General features: G+C 20.5%; 8 protein-coding genes across 8 annotated transcripts; 2 read left to right on the top strand and 6 right to left on the bottom strand. All coding sequences in view use genetic code 6, as the record gives it.

Moving 5' to 3' along the window:
- Positions 1 to 751: 751 nt before the first annotated feature.
- Positions 752 to 2,233, bottom strand: TTHERM_00579340 (hypothetical protein; the record flags this gene model as incomplete). Its single annotated transcript, XM_001022935.2, has 6 exons — positions 2,133 to 2,233; positions 1,694 to 2,080; positions 1,471 to 1,627; positions 1,165 to 1,274; positions 877 to 1,109; positions 752 to 819 (listed from the first exon to the last, which is right to left on the bottom strand). The coding sequence occupies exons 1-6, from the start codon at positions 2,153 to 2,155 to the stop codon at positions 752 to 754; spliced, it is 978 nt and encodes a 325-aa protein (XP_001022935.2). The 5' UTR covers positions 2,156 to 2,233.
- A 3,945-nt stretch (positions 2,234 to 6,178) lies between these two features.
- TTHERM_000579350 (transmembrane protein, putative) lies at positions 6,179 to 6,868 on the top strand (the record flags this gene model as incomplete). Its single annotated transcript, XM_012799502.1, has 1 exon — positions 6,179 to 6,868. The coding sequence occupies one exon, from the start codon at positions 6,179 to 6,181 to the stop codon at positions 6,866 to 6,868; it is 690 nt and encodes a 229-aa protein (XP_012654956.1).
- Positions 6,869 to 9,254: 2,386 nt separating this feature from the next.
- On the bottom strand, positions 9,255 to 11,506 carry TTHERM_00580360 (L-isoaspartate O-methyltransferase; the record flags this gene model as incomplete). The annotated part of the gene is made up of 3 exons (XM_001022938.2): positions 9,255 to 9,987; positions 10,060 to 10,548; positions 10,719 to 11,506. 3 exons carry the CDS (start codon positions 11,504 to 11,506, stop codon positions 9,255 to 9,257), a joined length of 2,010 nt encoding a protein of 669 aa, XP_001022938.2.
- A 480-nt stretch (positions 11,507 to 11,986) lies between these two features.
- Positions 11,987 to 12,991, bottom strand: TTHERM_000580366 (ABC transporter family protein; the record flags this gene model as incomplete). Its single annotated transcript, XM_012799503.1, has 1 exon — positions 11,987 to 12,991. One exon carries the CDS (start codon positions 12,989 to 12,991, stop codon positions 11,987 to 11,989), a length of 1,005 nt encoding a protein of 334 aa, XP_012654957.1.
- Positions 12,992 to 13,297: 306 nt separating this feature from the next.
- On the bottom strand, positions 13,298 to 13,864 carry TTHERM_000580367 (L-isoaspartate O-methyltransferase; the record flags this gene model as incomplete). The annotated part of the gene is made up of 2 exons (XM_012799504.1): positions 13,298 to 13,601; positions 13,653 to 13,864. 2 exons carry the CDS (start codon positions 13,862 to 13,864, stop codon positions 13,298 to 13,300), a joined length of 516 nt encoding a protein of 171 aa, XP_012654958.1.
- A 2,221-nt stretch (positions 13,865 to 16,085) lies between these two features.
- Positions 16,086 to 16,523, top strand: TTHERM_000580368 (hypothetical protein; the record flags this gene model as incomplete). Its single annotated transcript, XM_012799505.1, has 1 exon — positions 16,086 to 16,523. The coding sequence occupies one exon, from the start codon at positions 16,086 to 16,088 to the stop codon at positions 16,521 to 16,523; it is 438 nt and encodes a 145-aa protein (XP_012654959.1).
- A 191-nt stretch (positions 16,524 to 16,714) lies between these two features.
- TTHERM_000580369 (hypothetical protein) lies at positions 16,715 to 16,975 on the bottom strand (the record flags this gene model as incomplete). The annotated part of the gene is made up of 2 exons (XM_012799506.1): positions 16,715 to 16,861; positions 16,913 to 16,975. 2 exons carry the CDS (start codon positions 16,973 to 16,975, stop codon positions 16,715 to 16,717), a joined length of 210 nt encoding a protein of 69 aa, XP_012654960.1.
- Positions 16,976 to 17,498: 523 nt separating this feature from the next.
- TTHERM_00580370 (hypothetical protein) lies at positions 17,499 to 17,900 on the bottom strand (the record flags this gene model as incomplete). The annotated part of the gene is made up of 1 exon (XM_001022939.1): positions 17,499 to 17,900. One exon carries the CDS (start codon positions 17,898 to 17,900, stop codon positions 17,499 to 17,501), a length of 402 nt encoding a protein of 133 aa, XP_001022939.1.
- Between the last annotated feature and the right edge of the window lie 2,711 nt (positions 17,901 to 20,611).

The following is a 20,611-nucleotide window of genomic DNA, read 5'->3' on the forward strand; positions in this document are numbered from 1 at the left end:
ATAAATTATAATGTGGTATGATATAAAATAGAAGTAGATATAAATATAAATTTTATAAACAATATTAACATATTTATTTATTATTTTTTGTAAATAAATCCTTTAATCTACTTATTTAATTAATCAATTAATTATTTATTTGTTCTTTTATTTGTTGTTTATGTCAATTTGAAAAATGAAATAAACAATAACTTAATCATACTAATAAATTTTAAATATTTCTTTATCTCTTATTTAACTAAAATTGATACTTTTTATTACAAATTTTAAAAGTTTTACAGCTTCATGTTTATAAAACTCTCTATTTATGCATTAACTTAGAATAAATTAATTTATTTTTAATAAGCAAATTTATTTTTTGAAAGATAGCTCACAAAATTAATAGAACCGTTTGATAAATATTTTTAGATACCTAATTAAAATTAAATTTTATGTAATGAGGATATTAAAATAATAATTTTATAATAAGATAAATCAATAAATGATATGATATAAAATAGGAATAGATATAAATATAAATTTTATAGACAATATTAACAAATTTATTTATTATCTTTTGTAAATAAATCTATTAATTTACTTATTTAATTAATTAATTTTTTATTTGCTTGTTTATTAAGAAGTTTATTTATCTTTAAAAAAACTTTAATTAAAAAGATTATTTGAAGGTTTTTAAGTTGAAGTAATTAGGAGTGTTTTATATTTACTAAAACTATTTGCTAAGTAAATTTTTTATCATCCACTTTATAACTCACTTCTTTCCTTTATAGACTCCACCATAGTTTGTTGCTCTTTACTCTTCCTTTTGTAAAAGATTACCTATTAATCACAATACAAACATTTTAGAATATATTTTATACTAAAAAATTATTTTACTTCTTTTTCTATAATCACAGTAATAGTTAAGTTCTCCAAATTTAGTCTCTCTTTCAGTAGCTTTTACTTCAGTTGGTTTAGAGGTAACTTAAATTCTATTGTTTTCAGCATAGCCACCACTCAATAAGTCTCTGCAATTAGCTCCTGTGTGAGCATAGGGAACTCTTTATGCAGAAGGTGATTATAAAGGTTATTTTGTTCCAAATGTCTAATAAGGTTCGCTATCATTATTGCTTGATAATTAAATCATTAATTAATTTTATTTAATAGTTGGTAAATTTTAAATACAAAAAGATTTATGAAGTTGTGTTTGTGTCCTTTTAAACATATTAACGGTCTGAGGGAAGTAAGAACTTGTTATTTTACATTCTTTAATATTCATTTGAAACTTTTTAATCCTAGTAAAATTATTTTTTAATAAATTAAAATAAATATAAAATCAACATTTAAATTATTTAAATTGATTTTAATTGGATTTTATAAATAAAATTGGCTTTGTATTTTTTGTTTTCTTTTTAATATTATTTTTTTTAATTAATGAATTAAAAATTAATGGCTAATTATTCAAATAAAAATTAAAAAATTTATTATTACACCAGCAGCACTTCTAGGCTTAGTTTAAATGTTAGTAGTTCCATCACCTTAGATAATTGGATTTCTTGTTCTAACATATTCAGAATAAGGCTAGCTTGTTTTTAATTCACGTTTTTAGAAATGTTCGTAACTTTCAGAAGGCTTAACATCAATACGTCTGTTTATTTTTTAGTTTGATTAAATAAAAAGTTAGATTTTCAAAAAAATCTAATTTCTCAATTACTTTGAAGATGACTTAAAATCTCTTTCTGGAGATGTGTAAAAGTTGTTGATCATTTGGTTTGCTGCGTTAAAATTATCTATATCAGAGTACTCATTTCTTCTAATTGCTGGTTTGAATACATCATCAGTCTTTCCTTGATGAGTTATAGGGTTACCAGAAGTATAATTTGGATTATTTGACTTTAAATCTCTATATTGCTTGATGTTGTTAGACAAGTATTAACTATGAACAGTATTCTAGAAGCCTGACTCTGGAGGTCTGATGTATTCTATCTTCAAATCGTTTTCTTTTCCCTTACCATAAAGCTTTTCATTGTAGTTTTTTGCAAAATAAAGCTCTTCATTATCATTCTTGAATTGCTTTTAGTCGTTGTAAATTGATATGTTTCTATTTTTATAGAAATACTATTAAATTTCAACATAACTATGTGCTGTTTTACCTATAGTTACTAAATTATGACATGTTTTAATGAATCAGTTATCTATCTTTGATACTTACTTTTTTAATTTACTATAATAGATATTATTTAATTTTCTTAATTAATAATTTTTTGAAAGATTACTAACGTTTGAATGCATCATTCTATCTACTATTTATTTTTAAATGAAATTATTTATTTTCTTATCAAATCGCTTATCATCCAAAAATACATTTAATACTCACACAGTAAAAATATTAAATTTCAAATTATTAATTAATTAATTAATCCTTCTTTCATCCATTCCCAAATTTAAAAATAAATTATTCAACTTAAATTAATCGAATTCAATTTTTTTTCGATAAAGATTAATCATTTAAAAAAATTAAACAAATTTTTTTCAAAAAGGAAAATAGAAAATAAAATCCTTTATGGAATAATTTGCAAGATATAAATTATATTATGGGAGTGCACCATCATATTTAGTTTTTGAGATTAATTTTTATAAATCGGAGCGATGTAAAGCCATATTTTTATCTTAAGATAATGCTCTTAAAATCTAATGACACCTAGATTTAATTATATTGCATTTATTTTTCGATAAATATTATGGAGTGATGAAAAATAGCAATGATTTTAGATTATTTTTCCAGCTATTTTGTCATCACAGAGGAAATTCCGATGGACTCATAATATCCTAAGATATCTTGTCAAAATCCATAACTTATTCCCCAAATATATAATTAGTATTTTTTAAATAGGAAAATGAAGAAGAAGAAGAAGAAGAAAACAAAGAAAAAGAAAGATTATCAATCGCTCGTGCAGGACATCAATTTCTCCTAAATATAAAATTAAATAAAAATAAATAAATAATTAATTAAGAAATAAAAAATAAAAATAATTAAATAAAAATAAATAAAATTAATTAATTAAATGATAAAATTAAATAAACAAACAAAAATAAATAAATAAAACTAAAAAATATTAAGAAATAAAAAACAAAAATTAGATAAAAAACGAACCTGAAAAACATTACTAATTATTTTTGATTATATTTATTTCATATTTTTGAAATTTGAGAAAAAAAGTACCATTTCTAAAATATCAAATTTTATTCTTGATATCTTATCTTACTAAATAAATTATTCTGATTTTTAAAATCATCTATGACATATCTTATTTTCTTGAAATAGCTTAAATCATTAATAAGTTTAATAATTTAATACAGTTTTTTTGATAGATTTTCTATTGTAAAATTAATTGTAAATGCAATTAAAATTTTTTTTTATTAAGAGAAAATTGATTATTTTACCAGAGATTGCATTAAATAATAAATAATAACTTATTATTTTATTGAATATAATTCTAATGTACTCAATAGTTAAGCAAATATTAAAAACCCTGATTTAATTAAAACTCTATTTATATAGAGTATATCGGGTGAAATTGATAGTCTATTATTTCATATATTTATTATTTTCAAATTTTTTGAATATCAAATATCTTACCTAAAATATTTTTAAATTTAAATATCGATTTGGATCACTGATTATTGATACTTAAAATAATTTAATAAAAACTCCTATTGAGTTAGATATTACTTATAATTTGCCATATAAGTAAAAATTAAAAAAGGTTTATTTTTTACTAATTTTTACCAAATGCCAATAATAAACTAAAAAAATTTATAAAATGATAAATATAATAACTATTAGGTAAAAACCAAATATTTAGTTGTTCCCTGGCGTAAATAATTAATTTAATAGAAAAAATATACTGAATTTTAACTAATATTTATAAAATAGATATTTTCTCTATTTTAGTTGAGTTACAGAGAAAAATAATAGGGATTATTTGTTTTTATAGTTCGAATTATTTCTGACTGTAGCGTTAACTAAAAAAATTGCTTACATATAAATTAATATTAAAATACCACAATATTTTATTGTATCTTTAATATAATTACTTATAAAAAATTAACAGATTTTAGTTACTAAGATATTTGTAAATAAATAAATGATTTATAAATAATATTTAGTAAACTATTTATATTGTGTGGTGATTATAATTAATTTACAATTTATTAATCAATTTTTTATTAATGTCGTCGATATTTTTTCTATAAAAGATTATGAAAAAATTTGTATTTTATTCAAACAAAGTTTTAGTTTGATGAATAAGGGATATATTTAATTGTAGGGTCTTTTTAGATTTTTATTTGTGAAAGCAATTAAATCATAATAAATATATTGGTGGGAAATTAAAATTCTAGTGTTTCTTTATTTTGTGGTATTATTTTAAATTAATTGTAATAATTTAACTGATATTATATTCAATTACTTAGTTTCCATGAATATTAAAAGAAATTTAAATAGAATCATTCAAAAATATTATGCCATAGTTATTAATAACTATCCTTACAAGCTATATTATGGTGCTTTTTTCTTATTTTGATTTAATTACTATGTATTAAACAAAAAATCATTGAAAAAAAAAGTCGTAAATCTTTTATAAAATGTACAATTTTTGAATTCTGAGATTAAAATCCAACCATTCTGATTTTATTTTTCTTCTTTCTCTTTGCTGATTATCAACTCTATTTAATATTTGTTCTAAATTCAAAAAAGAAGGTTTAGTAAAGATATTAGAATCATTTTTTAAAGGTTGAGTTATTGACTTTTTTATCATTTTATATGAAATAGATGTATAATAAATATCTATAACATATTTTTTTTGTATTTATATTAGAAATATAACAAATAAAAAATTGTTTTTTAAAAAATCCTTATTTCTAATCAAATTTTATTTTACATAAAATGGCTCTTGGTAAAAAATTAAAATGACTAAATTTATTCTGCAATTTTAATTTTTAAAAAAATATGTATTTTGTTATTGTTAATCTTATTTTTCAACTCTTAAAAATCTAAGAAAAATGTATTTATCTTATGATTTAATAATTTTAATAAAATATTTTTAGTTTTTTAATATGTAATAAAAGGAGATTAACAGAATGAAAAAATTAAATAAAAGTAATAATATAAACAAACATTAAAAAAAACAAAAAATGGAAAATAATAATTATCATCATAATAATAAATTAAATTTAAATGAAATCAATTAACTTTTAAATGAAATTTTGCCTGTGTATATGCAAATAGAATTAAAGGTTAATAAAAAACCAATTAGGTTTGGTAGTAATTTCACATTTGAAAAAGTAAACTAAAAAATCTAGTAACGATTTCCTACTTTTACAAAAAACTTGATTACTCAAGAAAATTTGGATAAAATTTATGAAGGAATAGTTGAAATCATAAAATCAGGTAAAGAAACTGCTATGGTTTTTAAAAATGTCATTGATGTTGAATTCGTCAAAATGTATTTTTATCCTCATGATTTAAAGGAAGCTAGTCTGATTCAAACAAAAAATAAAACAAATATAATAATATTAACTTTCTAATAAGATTGACTATTAAATATTAATAACAATCTATTTTCTATTAAAAATATTGCTAATTACTTTCTTTAAAGAGTAATTTAAATAAGGATATTTAAATTTTTTTGTAAAGTTTTTATTATATGTAGTAGATTTGTTAATAGCTTTTAAAACTTTTAATAAGTTAAAATATCATTTAAGCATTTTTATAAAAGAGTTTGAATTTTCAAATGATTTATAGATAATTTTGAAATTGAGATTTAAATTTTTTAATCGAAAAACCCACAAAATGGTGAGAATTAGGATTATAATTTAAATCTAATTTTATTGGTAGTTAGATTTTTCAAATTATAATATTTAGAATTGTGATGAATTTATCAAAAAAAAATAAAGCCTAATTTAAAATTAATCAGTATTTTAATTTTATAATGATATATGGGGTAAGATTATGAGATAGTTAAATACCTTTTTTCTATGGTTTGGTAAGCTTTAAAAGCTAATTCTCATTTTATATAAAAAATGTTAAGAATATAAATTAAATAAATATATTTTAACACTTGAGAACAATAAAAAGTAAATATAAAATTATAGAATATATTTAATAATATTAATTTTTATTAACAGATTTAAAAATATGCTTGTACCTTTGATCTTTGCAGTATCTCTTTGGACTTTTGCTTATAAGTATTTGGTAAAGTTAAACTATAACTTACAAATAGTTTTTTCTCTTCTATCTATGGTGCATTGGTTATTAGCTTTTATCTATTTTGAGATAATTGTTTCCTTTAATCTTGACCATGATGTTAAATATAAAATATTCGGAAATGACTTGACTGAAGTATAGCTTTATTTCCATGTCCTTACTTGCAGTTTCTTTGGCTTTGATCTAGTAGCTAGATAAATAAAAAATTAACTTAATTCATGGTTACTTATCCATCATGGATTAACACTATTTTTTATCTTGATAGCTGTTTTACATAACTAGTCTGGATCAGAAAACATTTATGTCCTTAGATATGCTACATTCTGCAATGTCCCAATGAATGTAAAAAATATACTAAGAGTCTTATAACAAAAAGAATCACCCCTCTATCATATTTCTAACATACTTTATGCATTAATCTACAGCTTTAACTTTCTAATAATGCTACCTTTGTGCCTAGTTTCATTCATTTACAGAAAAACAAGCATACTAACAATATCTATGCTAGTACTTCTATGTACTTAAGCATTTTATACTATACTAAAAACTCATATCCCTTAATTTAGATTAAGTGTTTAACATTTCAAAAGTTTATAGAATGTTGGAAATTCTGCTACATGAAAAAATAAGAATAATAATTTTTTATTAGTATCTAAATAATATTTATTTTTATGTGAGTTATTTACTAATAAATTCATTAAATTTTAGTAAAAATTGTCACTTATAGTTTTTTCAGGAAATATATAGAACCTGACATATAAAAATAGGTTTTTCTTTAAAAAAAATACTTCATATAATATTGCATGTATTTTCCTCAAATAAAAGGAATGATTAATAAAATGAACTTTATAAAATATACAAAATTAATGTTTGAGTATCTCAGGTTGCTGAAAAATGAAATAATTGATTTTGTATCTTTATTTAGTTTTATTATTGATTTCTTCAAATTCATTTAGTTTTTTAGTTTTTATCAGTTTTCCTTATTATATTTTAAAAAATAAAAACCCCAGTGGTTAACAGATAATATATTAATTAAAATTAAAAAATAGTAACTTAAGATTCTAATTTATTAAAGAATTTTAAAGAAATTATTTTTTTGAATACCGTGGTTTCTCATATATTAAGGACTTTTTTCAATAAATTTTGAAAAAATTTGAATTAAGTTTGAAAAATTTTTCAAAATTTATTTTTTTCAAAAAAATGACATATTATAAGAATACAAAGTATATATTATATAAAATTTTAAATATTGCGAATTTAAAGCTTTCTAAAAACTCAAAAATAAAGCTGTTTTAAGCTTATTTTGCTTTATTTATTATGTTGTCAAGATATATTACATTTCGCCTTTTGTAAATTAAATAGCTCTAAATCAAAATCAATTTAGAAAAAGTAAACATTAATTTGATCGTTTGCATATTTTTATTTATTACGAACGATAAATGGATTCTCATATTATTATTACGTTTTTATAATCATTAATTATTAATAAAATCTTTCAACTAAAATTGTTTTTTTCTTCCATATTTAATATTTATTATAGTATATTGCTATTTATTTATCTTTTAGTAAAATTAAAATGTAATTTATATTAGAAATAAAAATTTTTTTTATATTTATAAATTAAAAAAATTAAAATTTTAATATTCAATATTTTTTTCATTAAAAGAGTTTCAACTACTTAAATACTTAAATAATCATCTTTTTAAAATAATATTTATTATTCTACTAAATATTTATTTCCTACTACAGAAATAATTATCAGAGAATAGCAATAATTAAAATATTATGGAAAAATATTTCAAAGTTTTTATATCAATTTTAAATCAAATTTTTGAATGATTTATCATTTTATTTTTTATGTCTATCAGAGCATTGTCCTCAAAATGATTGTCCAACTTAAGAATTATGATAATATATATATATAGAAATCTATAAATAAATCTACAGTAAAAATATTTTATTCATAATTTTATTGCCAAGTATTTATTCAAAAAATAATTTAAGCATATCTTAAAGAGAAAATGATAGAGAAGCAAAAAATAGTAGAGTTTCTAAGATAATCCCTTTAATTATTTATTTTTGATTTTATAATTGAAAATAAGTAAAGAAAATGACAGTAAAGTCATGAATATTTTTTAAATGTTATGGTATTATTTAAATCCACAAAGCATGCTTTTTAGATTTTGGTTAACAAATAATCTTTATTAATCAATGATAGCAAAATATTAAATTTCAGGTCAGAAATTCCTTTCTTTATTTAATTATTTTTGAAAGAAATCAATAAAGTAGATCTTTGGAAAAAAATCACAAGATAATAATTCAGTTATTATCAATTTTTCAAGCTCTAAATCTGGTTATCATATTATTATTATTATTATAATAAAAATAAACAAACAAAAATGTATATATTTTGAATATCTTATTAAAAAATTTAATAAAAAAAATCAAATTTTCCTTAGAACTTAATATATAACTCAACTTAAAATCGAAAGGATTTTTTCTTTTGTTTCTAATAGCATATCATTCAAAATATAATACAATATTTTTTCTAGAATTTCTTTTATTTTTTTTATTCTTCTTATGAATCTTTTTGAAGTTAATAAACAAATGATTATTATTAGAATTTGAAGATTAGTGGCCAATTATAATTCTCATAATTAATTTAATAGACGTTTTTATTAAATATACTTTTCTCTTCAATTTAAATATTTTCTTTTTATGTTTGTAATTTAATATGAAATTAATAACAAAACCTGTAAATTAATTTTTACAATTTTATTTGTTTAAATTTAACACAAAAAAAAAATATTTTTTTAATATTTAAATGAATTTCATATTTATTTATAATAATTATATAAAATTAAAATAATTATGAATTAAGTTATAAAGTAGACAACAATTTATATAAAAACATATTAAATTTTACTTTTAAAATTTATTATTATATAAAATCACTTTATTTTGAACAAATCACAGAAATAATTGTTAAGAGAGCACAATTAAAATTTCAAACTTAGTTTTCATCAATTTCATTATTTTCATTATTACCATTTAGGTTTTAGTTATCTTATTATTTTTATTAATCAAGTTATGTATGGTCCTCTTCTTGAGTTATTCCTTCATGAGAGCCACTTTGAAATATATTTTCATTATTTACTGTATTACTAGTTGATATTTCATGCTAATTATTTGCTTAATTTTATCTGTTTTAATTTTCATTAAATTATTGTTCATTAATTTCCATTTAATTTTAATTTTCTTGGTGCTACTATTAAGCTTATTCTTACTATTAATTTTCACTATTTTCATGCTCTTCTTGTTGCTATTAAGGTTATTATTATTGCTGCTACTACTATTATTATTAAGGATGCGGTTCTTGTTGAGGGTCTCGATTAAGATAATTAAAATTTGATGGACTAAATATATTTCTAAGAACATGCTGGTAATTATTCAATCTATTCAACAGTGAGTCAGTTCTTCCAGTACTTAAAATGCTCCTAAAGAAATTTGATGTGCCTATATTAGCTTCTTCGTCTTCATCTTCATCTTCATTGTCGCTTAGATCTTAAAACAAGTTTTCTTCATCCTCTAATTCACATTCAGGTTTCTTTTCTACGTGAATTACTTGCTATTAAAATGTAATTTAATCTTCTGCATTCTCATAGTATTCTTCTTCGTCTGAGCCTTAATATTATTCTTCAACAGCTACTAAACTGCCATAAGTTACATGAAGCAAAGTACTTTAATTTAAATTGATAATAATTTATATGTAATTTATAAGTATTTGAAAATGATTTTATTAAATATGTTACTGCTTCGATATTTGACCTTCCGCATTTTTTCTAATTATCATAAACTCTTAACTATAAGTGTCTTTAATTATAGGCCCTACAAGTATACCGTTTGGAGCTAATTAATGTATAAATTTGTTAACAGCCTTGAGAGTTGCTGCAGCTCCAAGGTGGATAATATCAAATGGAGCGTAGTCTTCTAATCCTTCTCTTCCATCTCCTTTTACCAAGACAATTTTTCCTGATTCAAGCAGTTCTTTATGATTTTTCATTATGTTCTTCTTAGAAATGTTAAGAACTCCTTATAAATGATCTAACCCATAGCATATTGCGCTTTCATCCTTCATAAGCTTTGCAAGTGCAGTTGTCATCCATCCGCTTCCAATACCAATATCTAAGCATTTCATAGACTCTTGAGCATGCTCTTTTAGTATTTCCAAAGTGTAGGCATGCATATGGGGAGCACTTATAGTTGTGCTAAATCCTATTTGTTGAGCTCTATCCTCATATCTATAAGTTAGAATAATTTTTTAAATTATTATTACTTTTAATAAAAGGTGACGAATTATGAAATATTTAAAAAATAATAATAATAATAATTTAATAACTTTGTTTATCTTATCTAATGATAAGTAAGTTCTAATATTTTTCTAATTTTTATAATAAATTATCAATTTTACGGATTTGTGGTAAAGTCGCTTCTTTCTACTTAAAGCATTATTGATTCTACAAGATCTGATTTTATATAATTCTTTTCCCTTAGTTTTTGGAGGAGTTTTAAGTAATTTATATTTTGAATACATTTTAAAGATTTTAAGAGTTGAGATTAGTCCTCGTCAATATACTCATGCAAGTGTGAAATACACTAATTCAATTATTAGATGTATTCAGATAATACATTAGCTTTGTGGTTTTAAGTTGAGTCGAAATCTCCACTCACGTTCCTTTTGCATTCAATCAGTTTACTTATTATCTCTAAATGTTGATCATTAACATTGCTTTCTAATAATTCTTAATTGAAATGGTCTTCGTCTTTTGATTTCTATGAATCATAGTTGTTTCTTATATCCTCTATTTCAGGAATAATGCAATCGCTCTCAAGCTGATTAACTTTGCTCTCTATCTCTTCACATCTTTCATCTATCAAACTATCAATTTTTTCTAAATATTCAATCATATTTTCTTTGATAGCTTTGAAATTTTCTCTTAGATTTTAAGTATTCTTTCGCATTTATCTTACTTTGATAACATTTTTCTCTCTACCTTTTCTATATTTCTTGAGCAAATCTACTTCTTCCATGCTTAATTTTCTAATGCGCTTGCTAGAGCTCTAAACACTATCTCTTCTGTTTTCACTACTCATGCTATTTTCATCAAATCTTGTGCATGAATCATCTGTTATCTAATCAGATAATTTCTATTTTACTTGTGAGTTCAATAAATTACTCTCTGAACCAGTGTTTTCCATTTAAAATTTCTTGTTTATTTAATTTTTTTAAATCGTCAAAAATTAATTTAAAAAATATAATAACTTAAATTAATTCATCAAACAAGTAATTACAATTAAATTTTCTGATCTAATATAATTTCTGACAGTATTTATTATATTTTGCAAACAAATACTAAAAAAAATTAATTCTTTGATAATTTTTTTAATATGATTAAAATAATATTAAAGTAATTTCATCTTACAAAATTCAATATATTTCTAATAAATTTTGAGGTAAATTAATCGAAATATATTTTCTAATAAAAACTTTATATAAAAAAACTAAAGAGAAAAAATTTTAAAAATTAATAAATAAAAGTTTACTTTTAAAGTTAAAATTTTTTTAATTTAGAATAATTTTAAAATTTAAAGTTTTTATTAATTTAATTATTATTTAAAGATGATCAAGATCAAAATAGATTGGAAAGTTTTAATGAAATTATAATTTATAAATAATAATCACTATAATTTTTAACAGTGCCTCCTTAGACACAGATAAGCAATAATAGCAAAAGCAAAATATAGGACAATCAGCATCAAAATACTATTCCACTTACCAAAGTTTAAATGATATATTTAAATCGGATTGTATTGGAAAGTAGTATTTTAGAATTCGTTTTCAGCAAGAGCATTGAATGAATAAAATGAAGGGTTTATATATTCTATCCATCCTATCCACTCAGGATAGGTACTCCTATTTTTGAATACACCTCCAAACAAAAAAAGTGGAAGGACGAACGTTGAAGCAAATGGAACAGCGACACTAGCTGACTTAAAGATAGATCCAGCAAGTAGTCCAGTTACATTTCCTACATTAGTTGTAATAATAAAAGTTAGAACAAAAAAAAAGAATTATTCTGCTGTACGAGCAAAACCAATCATCCAATATACTATACAAGACATCAAAACGGCAAACATGCTGCAAGAAAATAGTTCTGGGATAAGCTTAGAAAGGAAATATGGGAAGGTTGAGTACATTTATGAAGACTACTCTTTCAAAAATACAGGCCTCTCCTAGGTAAAAGATAAAACTTAGGGATTCATGCTTTAGTAGAATATACCAAGAGCTAATAGGTATAAACATTTAGCAATTTAAAGAGAGTCCTGCATATTTTAATTATCTCTTTTTAGCTACCAGTATATAGCTCCAGTAATTATTCCATTAATTATTACTTGTATAAAACGAGTTTTGACAAGTAATCTATGTCTCTTTAAGTTCAAGATTTACCTCTTTAATAAAGCCCCTATTTCATAAGCAAAAGATAGTTTAGCCATTTTTTATGGTAAACTTAAGTTGCTGCTTTCTAGATGTTTATTTGATTCTTCAATTTATAGTAGAGTATCTGGCAATAAATTTTTATTATAATTTTCAATAAATATTTTAAGAATTTATTAGTCCTAGTTACTCATTAATTACATGAAATAATCTGCAGGATTACTATTTAGAGGGCATTAATATCCCATTTAACTAAAATAAGATATTGTATTTGTTTGAAGTCCTTAATAAATTAGCTGTCCTTCAATTAATAAAAGTACTCTATCAAATAATTACCAAATATCTGTTGTAGGTTAATGAATAGTAAATATTATAATGCTATTCTACTTTTCAGATAGTTGTTTTAAAATCCAAATAATTTAGTATGCAGTAAATGAGTCTAGTCCACTTGTAGGTTCATCTAAAAATAGAACTTAAGGTTATCCAATCAGTTCTATTCCAATGCAACATCTCTTTTTTTCACCGCCTTTTATTTTTTTAAATTTGATTAAAAATCAATTTTTTATCTTCAAATAAAATTTACCAGATATTCCTTTACTATTTTAATCACCAATAATAGTATCTTAACAATGCTCGAGCTTAAGCTATTTTATGATATTGTATATCCTTTAGCTTTTCACTTCTTTTGGCAAAGAAAGGCGGATATCTGCTGCAAATGTGATATACTCTTTGACAGTTAAATTAGAAAGGAGCAAATCTTCTTACATTACATATCCAGAAAATTTACTAAATGAATCAGCATCATAATTTTAATTATTAATTTTTAAGGTACCATTTAAATCATTGTTGTCATTCTTTCTTTTAATTTAAATACTTTTAGTTATTAGTTATTTTTAATACAATACTTACTCAATTCTTTTTGCTAAAATATTTAAGAATGTGGTTTTGCCTGCTCCAGAAGAACCTAATATAGCATTTAAGCCTGATTTAAAATAACCAGATAAATTATGGAGAATTTACTTTTTATTGCTCTTTTTTTAAAATATTTTGTTATTTTTACTGATTTAGTATTAAATATTTTAGAATGATATAAAATCAGATTTATTATTAAAAAGAACCATATTTTTTACAAAATTTAATTAAGAAATTTTAAATATCTAATTATTGTCTATTTAATTTTGTAAATAAATTAAATTTTATCAAATAAATAATCAATATAAAATATTGATTGTCTTTTTAAGTATTTAAGTTGTAGAAACTCTTTTAATGAAAAAAAATAATGAAATTTACATTTTTGATTTTTTTTTAATGGTAATGATTAAAACTCTTATTCATAAATACCTAAAATAAATTACATTTTACTTTTTATAAAAGCTAAATTAATAAAATATTTCTCATAAATATTCAATATGGAGGAAAAAAAATTTCAGTTGAAAGAAACTGTTTATATGATCTATTTTTTATCTTACAATAAACAAAATAATTAAAATACAATACAATACAATACATCATAATTGGATTATAATTAATTAACAATTAGTGATCATAAAAGAAGTAATCGTAATGCGAGAATACATCTATTTTTCGTATCAATCAAATTTATAAATTTAACAAAATGAGTACTTAATTTTTTATAGAAGTTATTTAGAAATAATATTAATCAAATTCAATGGTAAAATAATGCCTAACAAATAATTGATTTTCTTTCTTTTTTTGATATCAATTTAATCATCCGAAATAAAATTATTAATTTATCTTACATTTTTTTTAATTTAATTTTTCCATTTAATTTGATTAAAAAAATTAGTATTTTAACACATAGAGTTTCTCTTGATCAAAATATTTTAACAATTTTCCCATTTAAGATTTAATAGAAAAGTTAAAAAAAGAAAAATAAATTTCTTTATCAACTATTTATATACTTTTGAATAGAGAATGATAATGTGTTTTAAATTTCTAAAGTTATAAAGTTTTTTTCATACTATTCTAATTTTATTACTGGGGGAGTTCTCCCTTTAAGAATACTATTATTTTTAAATGTGATGCAATTCTAAAATACATTTAATTACTTTCGCATCTATAATTTTTCTTTTTTCCCACTTAATTAATAAAAAGATACAATTTTTTTTAATGAAAGATTTGAAATTAATTTAAATCAGCTGAATTAGTAGATTAGTAGGAATATAAATCAAATTTTTCTTACTTTTTTTGATTGTATTTTAAATTCTTTTATTTACTAACTAACTTTTACTCATCAATTGATTCAATTACAACTAAAAACAAAGAACTAATTGTGAAAATCCAAATAATTTTCAAAGTTAACTTTATTTAAAACAAAATATTTAAAAATTTTCTAGATAAGAAATCTAAGAATAAAGATTTCATTAAAAATATAATCAAAAAACAATTGGTTTCTAATTCTTAAATGAAATTAAGATCTTAGGTTAATATTTTTTTAAATTTTAATAAATATTTAATCTGTCACTTACAAAGGTTTATTTTTTTAAATTTAATCAGCAATACTGATAAAAACTAAAAAACTAAATGACGTTTAATAAATCAATTATTAAACTAAATAAAGAAACAAAACCATGAGTTTCTATTGTTAAATAGACAAGTCCAATAAAAGGCTTTCTTTTATAATTTTAGAAAGTGTAACATTATAAGATACAAAACTAGGTATTTTAGTATATGAACTTTAGTAAAATTCTTTAAAAATATAAAATTTATAGTAAAATTTAGAATATTATAATTCTACAAATATAATATTATTGAATAGATATAAGAGTTTTTATTCTTTCAAAAGTTGAAAAAAAAGTTTATAAGCAATAGATTATAATAAATATTTTACTTAAGGCCATAATTTTTACTTATGAATTTTATTCTAAATGAAATTTTCAAAAATTCAAAATTCAAATTTATTTTGGAGATTTTATATTCTTTTTTGGAATTATAAACTTTTTATAAAAATTCTTTATTAAATAAACAATCTTTGTGTAGATTTTATTTTACTTCTTTTTATTATTTATTCCTTTTCATTGATAACAATATTGTATTAAATAATTTTTTAAAAACAATTACGTAAATAGATTTTAGGTGAATGAGCATATTCATTATTGGTTGAATAATATATATTCAACTATTTTTTTTACAATTTAATATTCACCCTTAAATCACCCTTATTCACCTTAGGTTGAATCACCTCAAAATTTGGGTGAATGACATAAATTTTCTTTTTTCTTTTTAATTATTGTAAATTATTTAAAGATAAAGCCATTTTTTTTTTATAGGTTCAATATATTTTCAAAAAAATACTTTAATGACAATATTAATTAAAATTTAATGAATTTAAAAGCAATCAACTCACATATAAAATAAATGTTATAGAAATATGATTTATAAAATTATTTTAATTTTTTCATGTAGCAGGTTGTTGAGCATTCTATAAACGTTCGAAATGTTAAACACTTAATTTCAATTAAGGAATATGAGTTTTTAGTATTGTATAAAATGCTTAAGTGCATAGAAGAACTAGCATAAATATTGTTAGTATGCTTGTTTTGCTCTAAATAAATTAAAATAAGCACAAAGGGAGCATTATTAGAAAATTAAAGCTGTATATTAATGCATAAAGTATGTTAGAAGTATGATATAGGGGAGACTCTTTCTATTTTAAGACTCTTAGTATATTTTTTGCATTCATTGGGACATTGCAGAATGTAGCATATCTAAGGATGTAAATATTTTCTGACCCAGACTAGCTATGTAAAATAGCTATGAGGATAAAAAACAGTGTTAATCCGTGATGGATAAGTAACCATGAATTAAGTTCCTTTTTTATTTGTCTAGCTACTAAATCAAAGCCAAAGAAACTGCAAGTAAGGACATGGAAATAAAGCTATATTTCAGTCAAGTTATTTCCAAATATTTTATATTTAACATCATGATCAAGATTAAAGGATACAATAGTCTCAAAATAGATAAAAGCTATTAACCAATGAACCATAGATAGTATAGAAAACACTATTTGTAAGTTATAGTTCAACTTTACCAAATATTTATAAGCAAGAGTCCAAAGAGATACGGCAAAGATCAAAGGCACAAACATTTTTCTAAATCTATTAATATATAATAATATAATTAAATATATTCTATTTTTTTATTTTTACCTTTTATTTTTCTTAAGTGTTAAAATGTATTTATTTATTTAATTTATATTCTTTGTAATTCATTTTAAAAGTTAATGAGTTTTTAAAGTTACCAAACCATAGAAAAATGGTATTTAATTATCTCAAAATCTTACCCCATATATAATTATAAATTAAATTCAAATTAACTTTTTTAAGAACCTTTTTATCGATAAATCGATCACATTATCATACATATATTAACGGTAGTATTTGAAATTTGAAATTTTATAACAAAATTCAATTTAATTTCAAATATTATAATTTGATAAAATCACAACTGTCAATAAGAATAAATTTAAATTATAATTCTTATTTTTACCATTTTTTTACTAATTATAATAGAAAATTTAAATTCTCAATTTAAAAATATCAATCAATATATTATTTGAAAATAAAAGTACTTATATGATACATTAGCTTATAAAAAGCTGTTAAAATTATTAAAAAATCTATATATAGTTATAAATATACAAAAAATTTTAAATACACTTATTTAAATTAATTTTTAAATATAATAGTTAACTATATTTTTTATATGAAATAGGTTGTTACTAATATTTTTTTGTCATTCTTAATTGAAAACAAGCATTATTATATTTATATTATTTTTTGTCTGAATCAGGCTAGCTTCCTTTAAATCATAAGGATGAAAATAGATTTTAACAAATTCAACATCAACGACATTTTTAAATATCATAGCAGTTTCTTTACCTGATTTTATTATTTCAACTATTCCTTCATAAATTTTATCCAACTTTTTTTAAGTAATCAAGTCTACTTTAATTTTAATGGTAGGAAATCGTTACTAGATTTTTTAGTTTACTTTGTCAAATGTGAAATTAGTACCTACCGTAACTGGCTTTCTGTTATACTTTAATTCAAATTGCATATATACAGGCAGAGTTTCATTTAAAAGTTATGTAATTTGATTTTTATTAAATTTATTACTAAGATTTTTACTTTCCATTTTTTTTGGTTTTTTTTAATGATTCTATTATTACTTTTATTTAATTTTTCTTTTGATTAATCTTCTTTTGATTCTATATCAAATAACTAAAAATATTTTATTGAAAATCTCCAATCTTAAATCAAAAGATAAATAACTGTTTTTTTACACTTTATAGAGTTAAAAAATATGATTAATAATTACAATAGATATTTTAAAAAAAATAGATTGGTAGAATTAAAAACGGCATTAAATTTTTTACTAAGCGCCATTTTTAGAATAATCAATTAGATTAATAAAAAGGATTTTATATAAAACAAATTTTAATTTATTATATTTTTAATATAAATGCTAAAATAACTTAGTAATAGAATTTTGTTATACATCCTTCTCATATAAAATCATGAAAAAGTAAATATCTTAACCTATTAATGAAGATTTTAATATCCTTACTAAAATCTTCCTTTTTTAATTTTGAACGAACATCCAAATAGAATAATAGATAATCAAGAAAGAAAAATAAGAAAAATAAAATCAGAATGATTTTGATTTTAAAATTCAAAAAATTGCCACAAAATAAGAATTTCAGTTTTTTACCACTCTTTTAATTATTCTTTTAGTAATATGAATATGTGGTAATTAAATAAAGATATGAAAAATATCATACGAAAATATGTAAGGATATGTGTGATGTATTAGTTAAGAGATAGTATTAATAAATAGTTCTATTTAAATTTCTTTTAATTGTTATTACTGTAATATCAAGTAAATTACTCTAATTAATCTAAAAATACTTAAATAATACCAAAATAAAAAATACAGAATTTTATTCATCTTCAAAATATTTATTATGACGTAATTGATTTCATCATTAACAATTCAAAAAATCCCATATTAAATTATCCTAATTCATTTTTTATCCAATATTTCAAATCATCTATCAATCTGCTGCTTATATTTTTAATTTTTACTATAACTATTTGATCTTACACTTCTAAAAATGATCTACTGTTTAAAAAATAAATATTTTTATTCAAAACTCTTCAAATTATTCATTTTATTTAATTCTTAGTCTAGTTGAACATAGCTTTTAACATTTTGTAAGGATAATTAATCAATCACTGATAAATACAATATTATTATTGAATATTTTATCATATATGAGTGATTTATTAATTAAAATTAGATATCTTATTTGATTGATTTTCTAACAAACAAACTACAGGTTATAATATTTTATGTGGATATATTAATCAATTAAACTGTAACTTTATTTGAATAAATTACGAATTTCACATACTTTTCTAATAGAAAGCATCTCCAAAATATTTATTATGACGTAATTGATTTCATCATTAACAATTCAAAAAATCCCATATTAAATTATCCTAATTCATTTTTATCCAATATTTCAGATCATCTATCAATCTGCTGCTTATATTTTTAATTTTTACTATAACTATTTGATCTTACACTTCTAAAAATGATCTACTGTTTAAAAAATAAATAATTTTATTCAAAACTCTTCAAATTATTCATTTTATTTAATTCTTAGTCTAGTTGAACATAGCTTTTAACATTTTGTAAGGATAATTAATCAATCACTGATAAATACAATATTATTATTGAATATTTTATCATATATGAGTGATTTATTAATTAAAATTAGATATCTTATTTGATTGATTTTCTAACAAAAAAAACTACAAATATTTTATGTGGATATATTAATCAATTAAACTGTAACTTTATTTGAATAAATTACGAATTTCACATACTTTTCTAATAGAAAGAAGAAAGAATCTAATTTAATAAAATTCTTTCTATTCACATTTTTTTGCAAATAGATTATTTAATTTTATGAATTGACTGACATCTTTTATTTTAAATTCACAATTACAAGATACAAAACAATAACTATTTTCCTTGATATAGATCGAGTTTTGTTTTAAAGAAAGCATTAATAATAAAGAAATATTTGCTTATTTTGTTGTAAAATATTTAATTTTAATTTCTTCTCATTATTTTGATGATTTTCTTAAAACTTTTGTAAATAGTTTAAAGTCATGTTATAAAATAAATCTATATTGAAATAATTTACTCTTACATCCTTTATTATTTTAATATAAAATTCATTTTTTTTTCAATAGTAAATATCATTTACTTTAATATTCTGATATTCTAAATTTTTTATTGATTCTTTGAATAGAATATTTTAGAATAAATTATGTGAGATAACTGCTCTGTGAATATTATCATTTATTTTTTGAAATTTAAAGTTATTTGCTATCACAACTGGCTTTTTATTTTTCTTTAATTCTAATTATATGTATACTGGCAAAATTTCATTTAATTATTTTAAAATTTGAGTAAGATTTATTGATTAATTTTTATTGCTATTATTTTAAGTTTCTATTTGATAGAGTGTAAAATTGATAATTATTTGTTTTTATGTTTTTAATTATCTTAAAATGTGAATTTTCCTTATTAAAGCAAATTAAAAGTATTTTATTTAATTTTCTTATTTAATACAAATTAATAGTATTTTATTTTATTTTATTTTCTAGTAATTAATATCTAAAACAGAAATAAGAAATAATGTATTTTAAACAATATTTTTATTCATATGCTCTTATCAATGTCAAATATGAATAATTTTACAAATATTAAAAGTATGGAGTATCTATCAAACCTCCATATTTTATCTTAATTAAGATCCTTAATTTTATAAA

The sequence above is a fragment of the Tetrahymena thermophila genome (genome assembly GCF_000189635.1).
Source record: "Tetrahymena thermophila SB210 genomic scaffold scf_8254464, whole genome shotgun sequence".
In the NCBI taxonomy this organism is placed as follows: Eukaryota; Ciliophora; class Oligohymenophorea; order Hymenostomatida; family Tetrahymenidae; genus Tetrahymena; species Tetrahymena thermophila.